This window comes from Crocodylus siamensis, chromosome 1 (genome assembly GCF_052110815.1).
Source record: "Crocodylus siamensis isolate JL-2025a chromosome 1, ASM5211081v1, whole genome shotgun sequence".
Classification (NCBI taxonomy): domain Eukaryota; kingdom Metazoa; phylum Chordata; order Crocodylia; family Crocodylidae; genus Crocodylus; species Crocodylus siamensis.
Window position 1 is genome coordinate 180600973 of NC_143395.1, and position 21551 is coordinate 180622523.

At 41.5% G+C, this 21551-nt stretch overlaps 1 protein-coding gene across 3 annotated transcripts in view; it reads right to left on the minus strand.

Annotated features, from left to right (window-relative positions):
• Nucleotides 1-21551, minus strand: part of USP34 (ubiquitin specific peptidase 34) — a 242410-nt gene that overhangs the window by 112222 nt on the left and 108637 nt on the right. For all 3 annotated transcript variants that reach the window (XM_090050232.1, XM_090050214.1, XM_090050223.1), the window contains 8 exons: nt 21339-21421; nt 18461-18615; nt 16918-17031; nt 13993-14092; nt 13648-13807; nt 13070-13196; nt 12818-12965; nt 1346-1446 (listed from right to left, as the gene is read on the minus strand). In XM_090050232.1, coding sequence (XP_089906358.1) covers nt 1346-1446; nt 12818-12965; nt 13070-13196; nt 13648-13807; nt 13993-14092; nt 16918-17031; nt 18461-18615; nt 21339-21421 — 988 coding nt within the window. The remainder of the gene's footprint in view (nt 1-1345; nt 1447-12817; nt 12966-13069; nt 13197-13647; nt 13808-13992; nt 14093-16917; nt 17032-18460; nt 18616-21338; nt 21422-21551) is intronic.

A 21551-nucleotide genomic window follows, 5' to 3' on the forward strand; every position in this document is an offset into this window, starting at 1 on the left:
CTGGTTTTAGCCACTTTGAAAGCAGTTTATGTGCACTGAACTTCTTTTGTTACAGCTCTGAACTACTTTCTGATCACTTATACCAGTTTATGTGTATTTTCTGTCCCTAGTCCCAGAGGATGCTTGCTAATCCCCTGCACAAAATACTGATAAGGGTTGTGAGCCTCTATAGCCCTTTACAGTAAAGAGGTTCTGCATGTAAAGCATTTATAGAATGCTTTGGCTTTAAACATTAGAAAAGAAAAACATGGTGACAGCTTGGGTGACTATGGCCCCTCCCATTCCACTGCTAATGGGATACGCTGTTTTGAGAAATTACCCTGAGTTTCGACTATTGGGCCCAACCTAGATGTCCAATTCTGCAATCATGCCTCTTTTTTCTCAATAAAATAAAGCCCTGATTCGTCAGAGGGCTTGGTTCCTCACAACTCTGTGAAGATGAGTACTGGCAAACTAGTCAGGGCTAGTTTGCAGCCACAGCAAACAGCTGCATTAGATAGCTGACTAGAAAAGGATACCACTCACTCCTCTGATAAGCTGCTCTGCTCCAACTGAGTGGAGAAGCTGCATACTTTTTAGTAAAAGCTGTTAAGCATTTCACTCCTAATTCAGCAACCTGTTGAAAATAAATCATCCTGGAAAACATCCAGATACTTGTGATCTGAGTTTTACTGTGTATAAGATTAAATGTTTTATGTCAAATGAGCACTCCACATTTTATTTCTACCAAAACAATCAGAACCAGAAGTTGTTAAAACCAGGCCTATCATTTTCAACAGCTGGACAACAGAGCAGCAGAACATAAATGTATGTCCACAGGAACTGGAGGTACTATTTTTGAAATGAGGAGGTATGCTATGAATCAAGAAACAGTAAATGGACTTCAGAAGATTTTTAAGGTGTTCCCAGAGAGAATTTTACTTTTCATCACCTGATACATTTAGGCTGCTTGCAGACATTAAAAAACACCCCCAATATGGCACTCTACTTTAAACTCAGTATGGGCCCAGAACATGCTCAGAAGAGTCGTTGCGGTAGTTGGACCTGGCGTGCCCCATGTCTGTATAGGTCAGGTGCTTTAGTGGGGCTTTCTTGGTGCTTTTATCCAATAGCTGATTGAAGCAGCTTTAGAGAAATGTACCAGAAAGCCCCGCTGAAGTGCACCGTATATACAGACACTGTAGAGTTGGTTCAAAGTAACACGCCGCTTCTTCCGGTAAAATGCGTCTTTTTGGGGTTTTTTAAATGTCTGCAAGCAGCATTACTGATTATATGACTTAACATAAAAAAACAGCACATCAAGTGATTGTATTATATTTGTCTGTAATCTGCACACTGGTAATACCTGCATATCCTTAAAGCCCAATTCATGGAGTGTTTTTTCATCATAATCAGTTGTTAGCTCATGCCCAGATGAAATCATTCTCACGGGTCCCATTAGGCCACCTACAATAAGTAACAATGCAGTGAATTTCTGGAACCATGATTATTTTAAAATTCAAATTAATATCAGTATTGACATGGAGTCTATTGACATAAAAGAAACATCATTTTATAACAGTTTCCTGGTAACAGAATTTTCCCACTGACTGCAAAGAACTCTGGATCAGGCCCTAAATGTTGCTTTAGTTTGATACAATAATACCTTGTAATAAAAAGGCAACCCTCTCCCAAAAATATTACATAATATATGGTTTTCCACTGGAAAGTAGAAAGAAGGTAATAGATAATGATAGCTCAGGTGAGGTTCAGTACTATCTGGGATGAAAAATTACTTCATCAGCTTTATTTTAAATGCTAACAGTTTTAACAAGGTTTAAATACCATCAAATGTTTTTTTAATGCTACAATTAAATCAGCCAAAAATGGTTCATCGTTTATTTGGCAAGTGATTTAGTTATTAAATTCATTAGTGTCTTTGGGTACCTATACACGGGTAGCAAGGCTGCTCCAATGTGCTGGAATTTCAGTGTGTTGGAGCAGACTCAGTTAATTGAGTCTGCTGGAGCATGGCAATTGCCATGCTCTAGCAGCCTCCTGCGTCTCCTGTATCAGCATCCCCACACTTAAAATGGCAGTAGGGGCACTTAAATTAAAGCTCAAACAAGCGTTAGTTCAAGCACCCTGCCATCATTTTTAAGCACCAGGGATGCTGATATACAAGACACAACAGCGCTTCCATTAGAGCAGCTCTCGTAGCCATTCAAATTAAAGTGCCCCCCTCAAAGCACATGTTGAAGTGCCTCCTATGTCTATTTACAAATACATGGTTAAGTAAAAACTCATCCAATCTTAATGCAAAATGCCTGCATTACAGATTTTAAAATTCTTTTCAAATTTCCTAGTAAGGATTCTACTACAGCAGTGATGATGAATTCTGGAAAATAATTATGATTATTAGATAAAAAGTGAGAAAGTATTTAAGAATCATGACACTGTGCAAAAGCCCAATATATAATAAGCTCTGTATTTGTCAAAAGAGATGAAACTGGACTTCCTCAGAGGGATTCACAAGCAACTGATACAACTGAGGAACTTAAGTTATCAAGTGTACTACCCAACCAGAATTAAAAAAAAAAAATAGCAATGAATTTGCAAATTGTGTTCATCTATATTTATGAATGAAGAGTTAACATATCCCAAAATCAGAGTGCAAAAGGAAGTAATCCAATATAAAACTCATAGCAGCTTTAAAATTCTTTTGCAAGACACCGGTAAGGAAATCAGCCACAGAAAAAAGCAATGCAACACAAAAATGTAAGTTTGGACTGAAAAAGGCATGTTATTGAAAGGCAAAAGACACAAAAATGCCTTCCACAGAAGTCTGAATGTTGAACAAGCCTTGTGAATGGTTAAAGACTTGTGAATGGTTAAAGGAAATACTTTAAAAAAGGTTAACTTAATTTACAGAGGGAAAGTGCGTAACCATGAAGTATCATGCATAATGAGTTTGTGTCCTGCACTAAACTGATGGATTAGCTGCACCAGTTATTCTCACCTACAGTGCTGTGGCACTGTGTGGTGCCATGAGATCCTTTTAAGGGTACCATGGGGTGACAGAACATTAGCCCTGTTAAGTGTGCAAACGTTTACACAGGATTCACAAGATAAATCCAAAGATTTCAAATAAGACTTCACAGTGTAGAAAACATTGTGACTTCTGGTTTTTCTGAGTTCTTTGTAACAAAAGAACTGCTCTATTTTTCTATAACCAAGAAATGAGTGAAAGCTAAGGGCTACCATCTTCCAAGGAGCACCTTTACTCTAAAGAAGTTGAGAACTGAGCTACCCACCCGGGGACATCTAGCAAACAGAGCCATCATAGATCAAAGTATGTTATGCCTGGCACTCTTAGGCAGTTTCTTATGAGTGCATTCTTCTCCTAGTGCCAAGCATTTCCATGACTGCCACTTTTAGACAGTGTCTCCAGCCTTTAGTAACCCTGGAATCTAGCTAATTTTGCTAGATTCACTTCAGAAATCTTCCCTCTTGTGAGCTTTATACACTGAAAACATATGCAGTGAAACAGTTCAGCTTTTCCAAGACAAAATTATAATGTTCAGAGAAGTGGGTTCAAACAACAAAGGCAACCTGCGTACGTACACGAACCTAACCTACCCTCTATCTTTTTTCCTACAATATTCTGGTTAATTCCCCTGAGCCTAAAATTCCTTAGGTCTCAAAGCTGAGTGAAAGAGATAGAGAAAATGAAAGAGAGCAGCAGGGTACATCAGACTTTTGTCTATTAACTGCTACCACTCAGCATCACATTTCCTTTCCAGGTAGCTGGAAGCTAACAAGAGGGAATTCATTCCCCTTTTAATAATATGCCAGGACCCACAGTTTACTCTCTGATAAGTTATTTCCCCCCGCCCCTTTTTGCTTCCTTTTTTGCCCAACAGCCTCCTTTTATTTAATTTCATGCAGTCAAGCAGTATATAATCAAGCAAGTAAACTAAGGCACATAATGCACATTATACACATAAGCAAAGATTCCAAAACTAAAATAATCATTTGAGAAATCAGAATGAGATGCTTCTGCCTATGAAAAGCAAAAGTAGTTCCACAATTCCAGGTATAATTTAAAAGTGCTCAACATTTAAAAAAGTAATGTTCCTATGCCCTCAAGACTGATTTGGGAGATGACTAGAAGCCACAAAATATTAAGTTGACAGTACTGAAAGACAGCTAGGAGAAAACATTAACGTGAATGCATCTAGTACTTACAGATATACTCCCAAAGTTTTGGCAGCTGGGCATTTTCAGATGCTCCCTTGACAGAGGCAAGATGTCAAAAATATCAGAAATGTATGGCTTCAAAATTGCTTATCCAATCTTAGGACCTTGCTAGTAGCTTTCCTTCCAACGAGGAATAACTTATCTCAGTTTATTTTATTCTATTTAACATTTATTCTCAACTCTTCTGTAAAATTTACTTTTAAGATGTAAATTGGAGTTGACACCTAAGTGAACCCCATGAAAAAACTGGTTTCTAACCTTAAGCAGAGAGATGCTGAATAAAAGTAAAGGCTTGGGCAAAACAGCTGGAAATGGAAGCCCACCCAGATGACGAAAAGGAGCAGAGGTCACCAAAGAGTACTGAAAGAGCCAAGTGGCAGGAAGAGATACTTCTTTACAAAAAGAGCAAACAAATAAGAAAGTAGAAAAGGCTTGAAGAAAAGGCACACAGCTGAAAGTTGAAAGCCTGAGGTCAGATCATGCAATAAAAATCAATTTCTAAAAACGGATTAATTTCCACTGGAAGAACTGAATAAAATTACATAATGATACCAGGATTTGTACGCTTAAGGAAGAGAGATAAATATTTCTAATATTCTGTCACAATGACTTAAAATGCTTTTCATTTGGCTGAAAGTTGACAAACACTACTCGAATTTCTACCTCACTCAGAATGACATAACCAGCTTTCAGTTTCCAAACAAAGAGCTGTTAACTTTTCAACTGTGCTGTATTTAAATTGACACAGCAAAATCATCTGCTCCTTTAATATGAGAAAAAAGTAGTGGATGAGAAGTTCAAAATATACAGATTTATTATAAAGTAAATACTACAGGAAAAAACTCTCACAAGGGTAAATGCATCATACAACCTCAAATCCTGTCCTCATATGTACAACTTCTAATACTATTACATATCACTTCCCTACACAATATCTAAAAGCCTAGTCACAGACTACAACTTCATTGCATTAGGCACTGCACAGTCCCCCCCAAAAAAGACAGCTCCTGCCTTAAAGACCTTGTAATCAAAGTAGACAAAAGATCACAAATGAAGGAGACCCAGGAACAAAGATAATGCTGGTCACTGTGCTAGGCAGAGCTCTCTACACTCTAGCAGCCTAGCTATCATGTTTTATGATGGAGGAGATCTGAAGGCAGGCAATGAGGTAGTTTGGCAGATGTTTAAGGGGGACTGATCTCAAGCATGGGGACAACATGGGGAAACAAAATAGACAGACAAGGTGGATCCACAGAGGGTGCAACTCATCCCCCTTTGGTTATCGCTCCACTCAGTGGGTGTACTAAGGGAGCCTGACATGCCCCAAGAAATGTCAGACTTTGCTGGAAGTCCTGTCTACAGGACAAATCCGGAAGGAGAGGAGTGAGCCAGTAAGAGGGAGGCTGGGGAAGAGGGGCAGGTGAGGAGATTTTAAGGTGATAGGGTAAGAACTGTGGAGCCCTAGTCCAGGCTCCTGGGTGCCAAGGCACATGCTGCTCCTGGGGAAAGTGTCATCCCCTTTCCCCAACTCCCTTCCACATGGCCAGCATGACTGCTACTATCAGCTGTGTCCAGACAAGCGAGGCAGTGCCGTATGTGGTGCCACAAACATGTCTGCAGTGTCACACACCACACATTCAGATGTTCTCTGCAGTGCAAGGGAGCACTGGCCATGCACGAGCTCCTTCGTGAAAAAAAAAAGGTGGAGCAGCGCAGGCATGGGCAGCACGCGTTGCTCAAAAGTAGAGCCGGGCCATCTGGAGCCATGCTGCAGCTGCTGGCCAGGCTCTGCATGGCAGAATTGGCACTGCTGCAGCCCTGGGATGCCCCCAGGTAAGGCTGTTGAGGCCAGCCCATTGCTGGCCCCAGACTCCCATATCCCACCTAGGGTAACTTGCTATGCACCAAAGTGCACATGGCACAGGTGTTCCCTGGGGACAAACAGCAGCAGCACAAGGTGCACTGCTGCCACTTGTCCCTGGGGAACCAAACATCCACAGTCATGTGAATGCAGCCATAGAGAAGAAACAGAAAGCACCAAAACCAGCAGGGAATTAAGCAGTGTGAAGCCCTAGCCAGGCTCCCAGAGTTCGGGAAATGTGCCACTCCTGCGGAAAGTCCCAAACCCCTTTTCCCCATCCCCTCCATGTGGCTAGTGCTGCTACTGACATAAGGGAGCAAAACTACAGGTACCAAAGCCAGCAGGAAATGGGATCAGTGGCACAGAACCCTAAGCAAGCTTCCCAGGAGCCAGAGCAGCTGTTTCTCCTGGGGAAAGTCCTATACCCTCTATTCTCCCCTCTTTTCCATGTGGCCAGCACTGCTACAATGAGGGAGCAAACTGCCTACTGGGAAGCCAGCAGGAAATGGGTTGCGTAGCACAGCATCCTGAGTGAAGTTATTCAGAGTGTCACTCCTCCAGGCACATAGCTAGTTGGACTTCACACCACAAGGCCCTGCAGCTGTACAGAGAACAGCAGCAGGGAAAGGAAGCACCTTCTATGGTATCCCAGAGCTATGTCTCTGCAACCCTCTTCATGACATTCCTAGGGCGCATCCACACATGCAGGCACGTGCACTTGCAGCAGCTCAAACAGAAGCAGAGCAAATCCCTGGATATGCACTTTAGTGTGGGGCAAATTGTGCCACCTGGGGCAAAATAACCCTGCAGCCAGGGGGAGCTAGAGCTAGAGTATAAAAACCTGTCTGTGCTGGCCACAGCAGTATAAAAAGCTGCCCTGGCAAGTAGCTCAGGGCTACTTGCTCTCAGGAGTTTCCAGGGCCTGGCCAGTTGCTATCTGGGGACACTACCCTTTGTGCCAGCTGGACTACTGAAGCAGCCTTGAGAGTTCCCTGTACCCTCTACCCACCGCAGAGTCTGGCAGTGGGGGCTGCTGCCTGGCTGTGACCTGCTGGCACCAGCGACAGCATGTGACCCCAAGGACATGCATCTGCCAGAACTGGATGGGGACTACATGGCCAGTAGAGGCATCTGCACCTCTGGCTGCACAGTTGGCTTTTGTGTGGCACTACTGCCATGTGCGCCACCACCCGGCCATCTGGGCAGCTATCGCCTGGAAGATGTTATCAGTGTGGTGGCCTGCTCTGAACTGTCAAAGCATGTCCTCTTGGCCCCAAGTAACCAGGAGGTCAGCCACCTCCAGCTGGGTCCTGGGTGTCAGCTCTGAGCAGGCTCCTCCGCCTGGGTCCTGCCACTTGGCTCACTAGCAGGAATTCTGGTGTTCTCCATTTAAAAACTGCAAAATCCCTAATAGAAAAATCCCAAAGTCACGCAATCAAAATCAGTTGGGCAGTGTCTTACTGATATATTTACAATGTTTAGACAATTTGGACCAGTGCCTCTATCATCCTAATAAAATAAATTCTAAAAATCTATACAGTTTGGCATTTACTTCTGGCTTTTTTGTCACAGAAAAATCAAAGCTGCCCCTACCCTCTTTGCTCACCAGGATGTGAGTGAAGTAAGCCAGTGCCCTGCCCCTCACTCTCAACCCACAGCCTGCCCTTCGCCCCAGTCCCCTCACTCCTGTCCCACAGAGCCAGGTATGCAGGTGAGGGGTTTGTGGGGGTGGCTTGGGGGTGTGGGGTTTGTAGGTGGATTGTGGGTGTGGGCAGGACATGGGGGGGGCTGCTTAGGATGGGTGGGTCACCTGTCCCCTGCAGGGCACAGCCCCCCTGCACAGCTCACAAACTGGGCCCCCAGGGGCCACAGTTCCCCAAATGGGGGCTGCTACCCCCCAACCCCTGCAGGGCCCACAAACGAGCTTTAATTAAAGCACCCCTGCCATCATTTTGAAGCACGGGTACATTGAATACATGAAACACTGCACTCTGACACTCTCAGAGCCACTCTAGGTGTCCCCCCACACCTGGAGCATGTATAAAGATTCCCCATGTGTGTTATGTTAGAGAAATAGTGACCAGTGGTTCCAAACCATGATGCCAGGTCAAAGCAACACATTAAACAAAATGACCCCTTCAGCAATATTCTAGATGGATCTGATCTGGAAAAGACTGCATTACCAAACCGAAAGTAAAGGATGCTGCAGTAATTACAATGCAGAATATGAACCTGGCCACCTGCAGCGTGTCCTTCTCCTAAGCAGGTAAGTGTGAGCCACCTGCTGAGGCACTAGATGGATCTAGGCAAGACAGCCCATGAGAAAAAGAGTCCTCCGGTGCTCTAAAAAGTTCCTTTGGTAGGCAGCTACAGGACATTGCCCCATCTGCTAGAGAAAGATGAAAGCACCCCCTACCTGACACTGAGAGGATCAGGGGGACCAAATTAGGAATGCTACTGTGCTTGCAAGACAATCTGAGAGCTTAAAAGATTACTAGCATCCTACATACTCAACTGTAGCAACTTAAGATCCTGGCATCCTGAAAAACATTATTAGAATGTCTATTACGGCTGCGCAAAATTTTGGCAGCTATTTCATTTTGGAGGTGTTTTGGGCTGCTTTGGTGCCCAAAACACCAAATCCAAATCGAAAACAGAAGGCTAAAAAACATCTCCGAAACGAAAGAAGGCACCCAAAACATTTTGGAAATGTTTCGGAAAATTTTGGAGTTGGGCTTGAAGGGAAACAGCTGTATGCTGCTGCTCTGATGCGCAGCTCAGCTCCGCAGGGAGTAGAGATCCACATGGGGGGTCTCCTCACCACTGCTGCCCACCCTGCCTGCCCCAGTGATATGGGGCTGCCTGGGGCGGACAGTGGCAGTGAGAAAACCCCCTGGCATGGATCTTTGCTCCCTGAAGAGCCAGGTCGTACAGCAGCACAGTGATGGTCCCTGCCATGCAACCTGGCACCACAGGGAGCAGAAATCCATACCATGGTCTCCTCACCGGCACTGCCCACCCTGCACAGCCCCACATCACTGGGGCAGGCAGCTGCAGTGAGGAGACCCCTGGTGCAGATCTCTGCTCTGCGTAGAGCCAAGTCAGGTGGCAGGGAGCAGCAGGCTTGCTCTCCGCTCTGCGCTGTTTCCCTGCCCCTTGAACACGCATGACAGGGATCAGAGATCTGCGCAGGGTTCTCCTCGCCTGTACAGAGGGCAGCAGCCCTCCCCTTCCCCCTCAAGCCACCAACAGCTCCGTTCTCTTCTCCGCTGGGGCCCCAAGCCCCACCTGGCTGGGTAGGGCTGTGCAAAGCTTGTTTTGCAGCCTGTTCAAAACAGATTCAGAGGAGATTCAGCCGAGCCGAACCTCCGAAACAGATTCAGCCAAAATGAAACAGGACGTTGATTCAAAACACTGAAACGAATCACCATCCTCTAAAACAGCAGAATCTGAAACTGAATGAAAACACAGCTGTTTTGCACAGCCCTAATGTCTATAAGTACTTAATACAACTGTATGTGTTAAATCCCTGAAACAAGGTGTAGTCTGACTAAAAGTGGTAGGTGATATTGCTGTCTCAATAATTTATATGCTACTATATCAATTACTGCCTTATTGAGAACAAAAATCACAAGTATATATTCTTCCAAATATATGAGGCTGTGAGCATGGTATCATTTAGTGCCTAGTTAACAGGAATCTGTCTAGTTGCATAATTTCACATATCTGTCAGCTAACTCTAATAGCGAATAAAAATCTAGCACTCAGGGATGTCATGTAGATGTCTAAGCTTACCTGTAGGACACTGGGTGCATAAACAATAAACAGACTACACTCATCCATATATGTAGTTTTCCCATCTCCCAGTTGCAATATGGTTAATAATCTGGGTATTAAATGCAAAAAATAAATTATTTTAATACTCTGGTGAAATATAAAATGTGTACAAATCAAGGAAATTAATGTGATGGTTACTACAGCAACCATAATGTTTCCTTCATAGATGTGTGGTTAAATTACAGCTGTTGTGGGACTGCAGTTTCAATCTTCTGACTTTTAGGCCTATAAAAATCACAATAAAATTATAAATACATAATATTTTATATAAATATCCCATATTTATAATTATTATATATAATTATTATTTATAATATATATTCCCCGTGGGGAGAAAATATATATAATTTATATAACCCTCCATGGCTCTTTTGGGAGAGTTGGTAAGTGAACAGGATATTTTCTTTGTTATAAGTATCTTCCAAAATCTGGAATTGGAAAGAAGGACGACTTCATGAAAACCCAAAGTAAACAAAATATCTAAGGCTCAGTGTCCAGTGCATGGATAACACCAGCTTTTAAAAATGGATTTAAAATCGTCTGGGCATGAATGCAAGAAAGTAAGGCTAAAAAAATTTCATAAACTTATATTGATGGCCAGCAGACAGAAAAGCTGGCTTAGTGTAGATGATACTTGTTCTTAAATATGTATGTGCTTTTATATCATACTCAAGCACATATAACCTCAGCCTGGAACCAGAAGAAACAGAGGCCAGATTAATTAAATAAAAACTGTGATTGACAACAGTAAGTGTTTTATAAGGAAGCATATCTAAAAAAAAAGTTTGGAAGGTGACATATAGCACCAAGTATGAATCAGACAAATGTGTTTCCCAGAAGATACACCAGAAATCTCCCTTAACCAAAAAAAAGTATCAGACAGCAACAATTGCAACAGAATCTATACTACTGTAAGCAATTAAATGAAAGAGGCCTCAAGAACAAAGTGAAATTCCACATAAAGAGCATCAATAAAACAAGCAAGCGATTTTGCCACAAGATTATCAATAATAAAAATACACAGTTGCAAAAAGACTTAAAGATGCAGTAAAGCAATCCTCATAGTCAACTAGAAGCTGAATACTTATTTGTGAGACCCATATAAACACTGAACCTTTATTATTTACTTATATAGTGCCATAAAAGTGCATGGCCCTCACAGACTAACACATAGTAGAGCTTGCAAAGTAAATAAGAAATAAGGCAATGAGCCAAATAAATAAATAAAAACATAAATAAATAAATAAAAATCAACAATGGTAATGGGGAAGGGGAAGATACAGCAAGGAAGAAGAAGAGAAAAGGTTGTAACTAAAGGTACACAAACAAAAGTAACTTCTGAAAATTTTCCAAATATAATGGGTTTGGAAACACTTCGAAGTGTTATTGTTTCAGCTCTGGGACACGTACCCTGTGATAGCCCCAGCTGGAACACTACAAAACTGATCTCTACTGCCCTGAGGAGGGTGGTGGGGGAAAAGACAGGGGCTCAGCACCCCCCAAATGGAGGGAAGGGTAGAAAGGAGAGGAGAGCACAAAGCACCAGAGTAGAGAGGTAAGCAGGGTTTTCCAGTCACCAGTGCCTAGCACCAGTGGTAACCCTAGGATTCAGCAGGGCCTGGTGGAAGAGGATCAGGGGCTGTGAGGGTAGCAGTGAAGGCTCTCTGCTGCCAAGTGGGGATATGGCAGCACTCCACAGAGACTCGGTGTCTGGACTTCTGGCAGGCTGTCAAGTCCACCCTGCTCTCCTTCCCTGCACATGGAAGGGTTGTTGGGGGGGAGGGAATATGGGGAGAATGGAGTACTGTGGGATTCTGGGGGACCTATGGGTCCTTTGTGCCCATACACATGTAACAAAAAGTGAAACGCTTCAAAGTAGCACCTCATTTCAAAAGGTGTTATTTTGGAGCACATGGACCACTTTTGGTATATCTGTATAGCTGGCCCTTTGACACATTTCAAAGGCATTTGAAATGTTTCAACTGTTACATTACTTCACTCCACAGCCTAATAAAAACCTCGCTGTTAGACCTGTTATTAATGCATGTATCTTGTTCTAAATGTTCTTCCCTTAATCTTTAAAAGAAATGATAACACTGCCAAGGGACTACTATATTTATCTCAAATTCAAAGTCTTGGATTTGGGTAACACACCAGTAACTAGATTCTAAACATGGAAAATATATAAAATCGTTATAGTTCTCTATGTATGGAGTCTATCTATTGATGGGTTGCCTTAAATGTGTCCCTCCCCCCTGCTAGAGTGGGATGGGTGGGGCATGCAGCCTGACCCCCATCCCTTGCTTCCCATCACTTGTTCCTCTTCCCCAGCACCTGGACCCACCTGCCACCTCTTCTCCCCCAACCTGCAGCCTCTGCCCTGTAACTGTCCCCCTGCAGCCTTCCCCCTCCCCTTCTTCCCCCCACAGACTTTGCCCCCTCCCCACCAGCTTATTGGCCAACAACAGTCTGGTTCCATGCTGGGCTACAGTACCCTGTGCTGTGTCCCCAGCTGGCATGGAATCATGTCAGCCAGTAACCAGGTGGGAGGAGGGAGGGGGCAGAGTCAGAGCTCCAGCAATCATGGGCCCCTCACACACCCACACACACACACCCCTTTGTACTTAAATCCAAGACAAGGGGCTTCCTCCCACCCCCCACTGGATGGGGGGTGGAAGGAACCTCACCTTGGATTTGAGTAAATAAGGTATTTAATAATAGACTATGAGGCTGCTGATGGTCACAAATACATATGTAAAGAAAGCCGAAAGTGAAGCTTGCTCTTTTTTCCCCAGATAGCCTAAAGAAGCATCTTTTACCCTCTATATGAATGCCCAAATATGGAAGATGAGCTATAGCTATGAGTACTGTACAACTTACCAGGAAAATCTCCTTTCCGGCTGCTTTGGCCAAACTCCTGAAGCTGAGCTTGTTGGTTTATCTGCTCTTTCTGCAAATTTTCATACCAGTGGGTAACCTCAGCCCTGAGATCTGCCACCTGATCACTAGGATACATTTCTATAGTCATCTGAAACACAATACATATTTTTTTCCAAAATGCACAACAGATAATATGACATGTAATGATTTAGGAATAAAATCCATTTTGAAAATCAGAACTCTTCTAATTACCTTGTCAGGAAGACCAGCTGGCTGACATACAATTCTTAGGGGCAATGACTGTTTGTCACTAAGTGCCTTTAAGTGACTGCTAATACCAGTGCCTTCAATCTGCCACTGTCTCAGATGATATGCAAACCTTAAGAAGTAGGTAAAAATCACATATAAAAAGAAATGCATATTTTCCAACACTAACTTAAATCAAATGCTTGAAATGGCTATGATCTTCCAGAGTTGTCCAAGAGAAAAATGGAATAATAAGGCTTGATATTCCTAATATTTCTCAAGTTAAACAACCACTAAAAATAAAAAACCCTGAAAAACATGTCCACTTTTTTCAACCTCATGAGATATCAATCGGTGTCACCAGGGTTTTCTGCCAACCATGTTTATCCAATTAAACCTCAGAAAACACCTTTGTAAACTAGATATTGTTGCCCCCATTTTACACACCAGAAAACAAAAACCTAAGTGAAAAAATGAATCTGATTTTTCATAATTTCAATCTTAACTTTTAAACTTATATTAAGTACAAATTATAAGAAAATAATTACAAGTCTTTGGTACATTTTGGCTTGGGATTTGTTTACCTTCTTCTAAAAGCTTCCAGGTGTGTCTTTAGCATTAAAAGTCCTCTTTCAATAATGGTGAGACTTGAGTGGGAGTCTTGCTCAAGGTTACTGGAAGCTATCATTAGGCTTTCCATACATTTGCTAATAAATTCTTGTTCTTTCTCAAGACCTGTTTTACCTACAAGATCAATATTAAATATCTACATAAGCACTGAACTTAAAACAGTTAAGTTTTGTACTTACATTTAAAAGAAAAATGTTTGTGCATCTTTAAAAGGATTAATTTCAACAAAACAACATAAAAACTGTAACATTTTCCTGACATTTTAATACCTTGGTTCAAGTAAAACTGAGAATTCTTACCATTAATATAATAGGAGTTAATATACTGGATGGCTGCTCGACTGACATCACCAGACTGTGCTCGTAAAGCAATGCCCCAGAATTGGTCCATACCACACAACTACGGAGAAAAATTAAAAAGCTGTTACCCAGATGTGTGACAAATAGGAAAAACCTCTTCCTTATTTCAGAGAGACATTTTGCACTGTATCTCTCCCTCAAAGTACTATGGATAACTCAACTTTGTCCATAAAATCCACTGACTTGGCCGAGTCCCTCCCTTACTGCAACTTAGATTCGTAGGTTGAAAAGGCTGGCAACTTTGGATACCCCGAAGCAGGAAACAAATGCAAGTGTGGGATCAGACAGATAGACTGCCCTGAGAAGCCTTGACACAATTCAGCTATCTACCCAGTAAGTGGTTGGGCGTGAGTTTACAGCAGTAAGTCTAGGAGAAGAGATGATGGTACACTTTTTAATACCCAAGCCATTATATAAGGCATATATAATGAGATGGAAAGCCTCAATCTTTGATGCTAATCTTTCTATCTTGGCATCAACAGAACTCTGACCGCACTCCTGAACAAGAGAAATAGGTGAAAGGGCCACAAAAAAAGCTCGGTAACTATGGATCAAGTTACAGTAGCAGATACTGATGACATGTCTACACCACCTCCAGCCTTTCCCTACCTGTCCATCTGCTAAAACTTTCATTCAGGCTCTCATCATCATTAGAGGCTTGCCGATACATTGGTCTGATATCGGATCAGCACTGATATAAAGAAAAGTTACTATATCGGAAATCGGCGATATCAGGCCAATAATTTGGCCAATAAATGGCCTGTGCACGCGTGCAGCTGCAGTGTACCACTGGTGACAAGGAGCACAGCCACTCGTCTGGAAAGGCACAGGGCAGCGGGGGGACCCATGCCCCCAGATCTGTGCGGGGTGGGCTGGGACCAAGGCTGCACCAAGCTCTTGCCAGCAGGGTGGGGCTGTGCTGGGAAAGGGCCATGGCAAATTTGTGGCTGCAGCCCCCCGCCCCATAGCCACTTGCCAACAGGGTTGGACTGCGCTGGGAAGAGCTTGGCACAGTCCACCCTGTGTACATCCAGGGGCACACCCCTCCCCCCACCATACCCTCCCAGATAAGCAGTGGAAGCAGCAGCAGGAGCCGCTGGACAAGCGGGCGAGTGCTGGACCAGTGGCTCCTGGCCAAGCAGCACAAGCCGCCTCCTACCTTCCCCCTCCTCCCCGATGGTCCGCAGCTCCATGCTGCTCCCACCCTGCCTTGGCGGGGCACTTGCTGAGCCCCAGCCCCCGCCCCACACCCTCCCCCACTGCAGGGGGCTTTGATCTGCCCCACCAGCCCCTTCGCTCCCCTTCCACCACACCAGACTTACCAGCTGGAGGCAGCTCTCCACGCTGCTGGGCTGGGTATTGGAAATCAAATCAGTATCAGCTGATATGAGTCCTTAAAAATGAGCTATCGGTATCACCCGCAAAAATCTCTATCGGTGCACCCCGATCATTGTATATCTGTTACTGTAACTTTCTTTTATTTGACTAACAAGTCTTTTTTCATTGTAGAGAGAAAATGAATGTGTTGCATTCAAATGGTAAGTCTTTGCTTTTCTGTCTATAAACTCACTAGGGGGGACCAGAAGGGTTTAGGGGAGATGCTGTTTCCCCTAGTGCCCCCCTGGTATGACAAGGAACAATGGACACAAGTTATTAGAGAGTAGATTTAGATTAGACATCCGCAAGAACTACTTCACAGTTAGGGCGGCTAGGAGCTGGAACCAACTTCCTAGGGAAGTGGTGCTGGCTCCTACCCTGGGGGTCTTTAAGAAGAGGATTGATGACTACCTGGCTGGACTCATTTGAGTCCAGTCTTTTTCTCCCACCCAGGCGGGGGGTTCGGGCTTGAAGATCTACAAGGTCCCTTCAGACCCTACTTCTATGATTCTGTGATTATCCTCCTAGAAAAGGACTAGCCCCTTATAGCCACTCCCAAGCCACCAGTTAAACAAAACACAAATATAAACAAATATAAATGCACCAATCTCTAGCATAACCTCATATCCCATGCTGGGTCTCTACACTGCCACAACTCCGCTCTCCAGGAGTTACTTACAGCCCAGTGGCCCCTATCTTCAGTTTTCCCTGGTTGCTTAATCTATTATAGCAAGCCCTTGCTCAGTTACCTGCATCTGACTGAAGACTTTGCCCAGTGCACTTTTTTTTCCTAAAGAAACAGTATTCCTCAACTGCTGTTACACCCCTTCACACCACAGCAGGTCACTGAATGCCATCCCAAATGCAGTTACATTTCTGAGATATTGTGTGTGTAAAGCACCTCCATCAAGCCAAAAGGACATTACAGTATACTACATAAAATATAAGATATATTACTTTATGGTGCGTTTCTAGTCAAAATTACTGTTAACAAGGGTCACAAGTACTGTACAAAGACCATCACCTACCCTGCATTTATTATTAACTGAATGTAAATCATAAGACCTACTCTAATCTACCCTCTGAAACAAATATGCTACTTAACACATTACATTTATGGTTAGAGTGTAAGTAACTATAGCTGCATAGACAGTGGGGAGTAGACACATGGAGGTAACGCTTTCTTTGTAGCTTCTACCCCTTTCTTCATTCATAAAAATCAAAAACACCCCACAAACCACACAACTGCAGTCCTGTCAAGGAACACAGTGAGGAGTCAGTCACAATTCTGCTCATCTCCACATCAGCTAGAAGAGAGCACATGCCGTCCCCTTCTAAAAAGTGGAGTACCATCCACAATTTCAGTGTTCCCAAAACACCATGCACAGCCCCCAGTACAAAATCATTCCAACTATTCTTAAGGGTATTCCATTTACAGAGAATTAACTTAAGAAAGAAAGGCAATAGTAGCATGAAGTCCGTACTTACCTCTGAGTTTGAACCTCCATCATATGCACTGGTAGCCAATCGGGCCAAGTTACATAAATGCTGGAATAAGTTTAGACCAGTCATACTAATAGTTTCAGGCTTCAGCTGTGGCATCTAAATAAATAAATTTGCTTTATTATGAAAAGAAAATTCACAATGATAAAGCTGACAATATTTCAGGGCATTTACTCTATCAGCACAAAGAATCAAAACACTTATCTTCAAAACAAACAAGTTTTAAGTCAGTCAAACTGTTTCAATAAGAAATATAAATCTATTAGAACTTTACATAAAAATCAAACCACTGATAACTCCACTGTGCATTTCTTGCTCTCTACCCATCCCACTTGGCCCTGAGAACAGTTTAGAAGGGACAAAAACATTTTCAATACTATATCATTAGCAGTTTGTCAACAATAGGCTGATTGGGCAATGTACTCTGTTTCAGAGTTTAAAAGTAACTATGATGCCTGGAGACAGTTACTGGAATCGCAGATCTAGATGTACAGTATTTGTTACTTTGCAGTTCGCACTTTGTACCTACTTATAAGTAGGTAGCATAAAAAGCAAAAATGAAACAACATACTATGCCAAATACTTTATCATTCAAAACATCACTTGAATCTCGCTGATTTATACTGTAAGATTTGTGGAAACTTAAAGTCTAGAACAAAGTAGAAATTTACTTTTCAGTCCTGTAGATGTAATTTCCAGGTATATGAGTAGAGGGGTAAAATTTACTTTTCCCAGATTAAAATAATACGGTTCAGTTTAGATGATCTATCCTGGAAGCATGGGATTTTAGTTGTCAATATAAGTACTTCAGAAAAAGATCTAACTTCCTTCATAAATTGAAGGCTGAGGTTGTAAAATGTTTAAGGTTAAAGGAAGTCAAAACAAGAGGGTAAAAAAAAAAACAAGGGGAAATGGCACTCTTCCCCCTCCCATCTCCCCAGTTTCAATGACAAATGAAGCATAAGCCATACCATATGCCATAATAATAAAGTGACAGGAAGTCAGTAGATAAAAAATAAGATTTTATAACAGGCAATTGTTATTTAATTAGCAATCCTGCACCAAGTTACAAGCCAATGAGGTTTAGGTTAGAACAGAGGGCATGGCAACATGAGAAAGCTTGAAAAATGAGTTTTAAAAGTCAGTAAAGCAGTTAAAGAAGCACCATGGCCAGTTCTACAATACTGATCCCCCTTTTGCTCCCATGTACAGAAGACAGAAATAGTGTGATCATATATAGAAAAGCCTGTCTTTCCTCAGTACAGTCCTGTCCTGTCCTGTTCTAAAACCCACCACACACACACCCACTAAGACTCTATGGTTGACTCTAAGACTCTACAGGAATGGATCGTTAAATATTTTTCCCCTACCATGCAAAGGTATAAGTCCATTGCATGTGAGCCCCCTAAGCTGCAAAAAGGGAAGGATTGCCCCACTGAAATAATGTTAAATATGTTAAAATCATTTTGGTGTAGATGAAGACACTAAGTAAAATTAATCAGATCAAACAAAAATTCTTTTTCTATACCTTTTCTAAGAAAAGATGCTTATAGGTTTCCATTCCCATAGCATGCTGATCTTTACTTCGTACTTGATTTAAGAACCAATGTAGTGCATCATCATAGCACTCAGAATCTTCTACTAAACAGTGCCATAAAATGTCCACTTGTTCTAAACTCAACCCTAGAAATAACAAAAAAAAAATATTTAAAATGTTCCTTTATAACAGCAAACAAATTCAAATATTCTACCTAAAATAGGAACATACATTTTGTAAAGCTGAAAAGTTTAAAAAACCAGCAGCCAAAGAATTCACCATGGACATCCCATTCTCCAGAACTTTTGTGCAGACTGGAGGAAACAAAGGAGTGCTATCACTTTTGATTCTTGGTTATGTCAGTAACTATACAAACACTTATTCCCATGGGCTGACTTGGGATCTTACACCTATAAAAACAGGGGTGGCTTCTATATTCTGGACTTCATTTTTTAATTGGAAATTAAGATTGTGGTTGAAAATAATACTTTGCAGGATTTCACCATTACTTCCTTCAAGATGACATCAATTGTGAATTTAACTTTCATCATAGTGCATTAATTAGCTGGTTATAGTGCTGGTTATATTCCAGATTTCTTCAAGGAAACATATCAAAACTCTTCTATCACTGGCACCATATATTACAATAATTTTTGCCTTCCTCTTTTGTCTCAATCTAATAACTGCTGGGGCCAGTCATATGTTCTCCTCTAACAACTGATATAGGAAATGGATCCTAAATGTCCTTCATGCCTTTATTACTCTCACAGATCACATGGACAGAATCAACCTACAACAGACAAGATATGACGGGAAGAAGTCAAGAATGCCATAGATAGTATAGCTCTTGTAGAATGCACTTACAGCAAGTGCACTTGTAGTATGGCAGAGAGAGTTTTTCAAGTTATAAGCTTGTCTGACTGTTACCAGTCTCTTTTTTCTTGCACCATGGAATCCATGAAGTTCTTATCAGCAGCACAATTTCAAAAGACAATCCTCATTTGGACTTGAAATTAACATTTTCCTCATGCTGAGGAATGTCTGGATAAACATACAGATTTGGGTTAGATTCTTCAGTTTTGTGGCTGCAGAAGCAGTACCACACCAGCAGGTAACAATAGCAATATTTTCTCTCACTTTCTGCAAGATTTGCTCTATGTAGTTGAAGATCTATGGCCCATAAGTTGCAAAATGAAACCTTGTATTTCATGGCCACCAAAACAATGACAATTCTGGAATGCACTGTGTAATCACTTCTTCCTTGGCAAGATGCTCGGGAGTGAAACCAAGTGGCTGATAAAATGTCTCTTAATACTGATGATCTTACTAATTACTACCTTATATCTAACATGAAACTTTTTGGGAAATGTTATTTAGAAAGCTCTGGCAAGCAACTGCAGAACCACCTGGAGACTATACATTTTTTTCACCCCTGTAATCTAGGTGTAGGCCATATGGGTTATATATTCTTTCTGTAAGTAACAGTAGAGATTCTTCCAGGAGACCAATAACATAATATTTTAAAATATTTTAAATGAAACATGTTAACTTCAGGAGAGTGCATTACTAAATCTGCAGAAACCTGACATGACAGTTTGGATATGCAGCACAGTGTATCATCCAGCAGATGCTGCCTTATCTAAATACAAGAGAAGCAGTACTGGAGAATCATGTGACTTGGGATCTCATTCATGGCAGTTTTTATTGTTTGATCCTAGCTACTCAAGGAGCTACTATGAGTAGCTACTATAGGATTTCCAGTAGTAGAAATTTGGTCCGATTGTTCGTTTTCATTTGTTCTTATACATGGGAGTTGAATTTTCCTTGATGTTTCTGAAAGATTCTGCACAGGATTTTCTTGTTGCTGAAAAACCTGCTTATCCATCTGTCCAGGTGTTTCTAAGAATCATCAGCAAGATTCAACACAAATTACGGAAAGCAATTGGTTAGCTTGAATGACTATTCTCTAGACTTTTTCTCTATTATGCCACAGAAGTAGAAGAGCTCCTCCAATAATATTTTTGTATTTATTAATTGTTTTCAGGAAAGCAATGCAAATGGTTCAAACTTAGCATCAACGTTCAGAATTTATTTGCCTGCATCTGTTTCCAATTGCCATATAAACTCTTCTAACTTCTTGGTCTTGCAAAGCATATACTGCTATAGTAACCTACAAAATATTCTCTGAAAGGTTCCTTGATCTCAATCTGCTGTAGGGAATCCAGTTTTACTAAAAGATAAATTTCACCAGCCCACTTTTCTTTGGACACACACACACACGCGCGCGCGCGCACACCCCCCCAACTTCAGAGGTTTACAAACACCAGAAAGTCATACATCAACTCAATCAACAAAGCCAGCATTTTATTTTCATTTTAAAAGGTTATTTCAATGTCACTAAATATAATTATAATTTTACATACAAGACACCATTCCAACAAATTGCTTGTAAACTGAAAATGATTTCATACAACATCTCTCTCAAACTGTAATAGTATAATAAAAAAATACTTTTTACTCGTCTAGTATTTTACATCCAACGTATCTTTACAGACAAAGCTGAAATCCTACAATACCTGCACAATTTAAAGAACACATTACTATCCTTATTCTAATAATTTAATACCATTTTAAAAATAATAATTATTATTTCAATAGTATGAAAAATGGACCATAGCAAAGGTAAATAACCTGATGTAGCATAATTGGAAACAGATTATCAAACTCCTAACTTTCAGTTCAATGCTACAAAAACAATCTACAAGGCCATTTAAAAAAAAAAAAAAGGTTAAATTATTAAGAAGTAAATGTGCTTAACTGCAAGTTTTGAAAGATAGATATTAAATGTCTGGTGACATGAAAAACTCACTGAAATGATCTGGTGATCCTAAAGTTGAAAAAACACACGTCAAGAACTGAAGTCGCACTTGCACTTCTGCACTATGGCTGTACCTATATTTGAAATAAAACCATTTGTTAGTTTTCTCAGATGTTTATTTACATCAATCCTTTACCATCCTTCAACACACAGCTCTGAACATACGGACACTTGAGCTAATACAACATTTTCTCTCATTAGTAT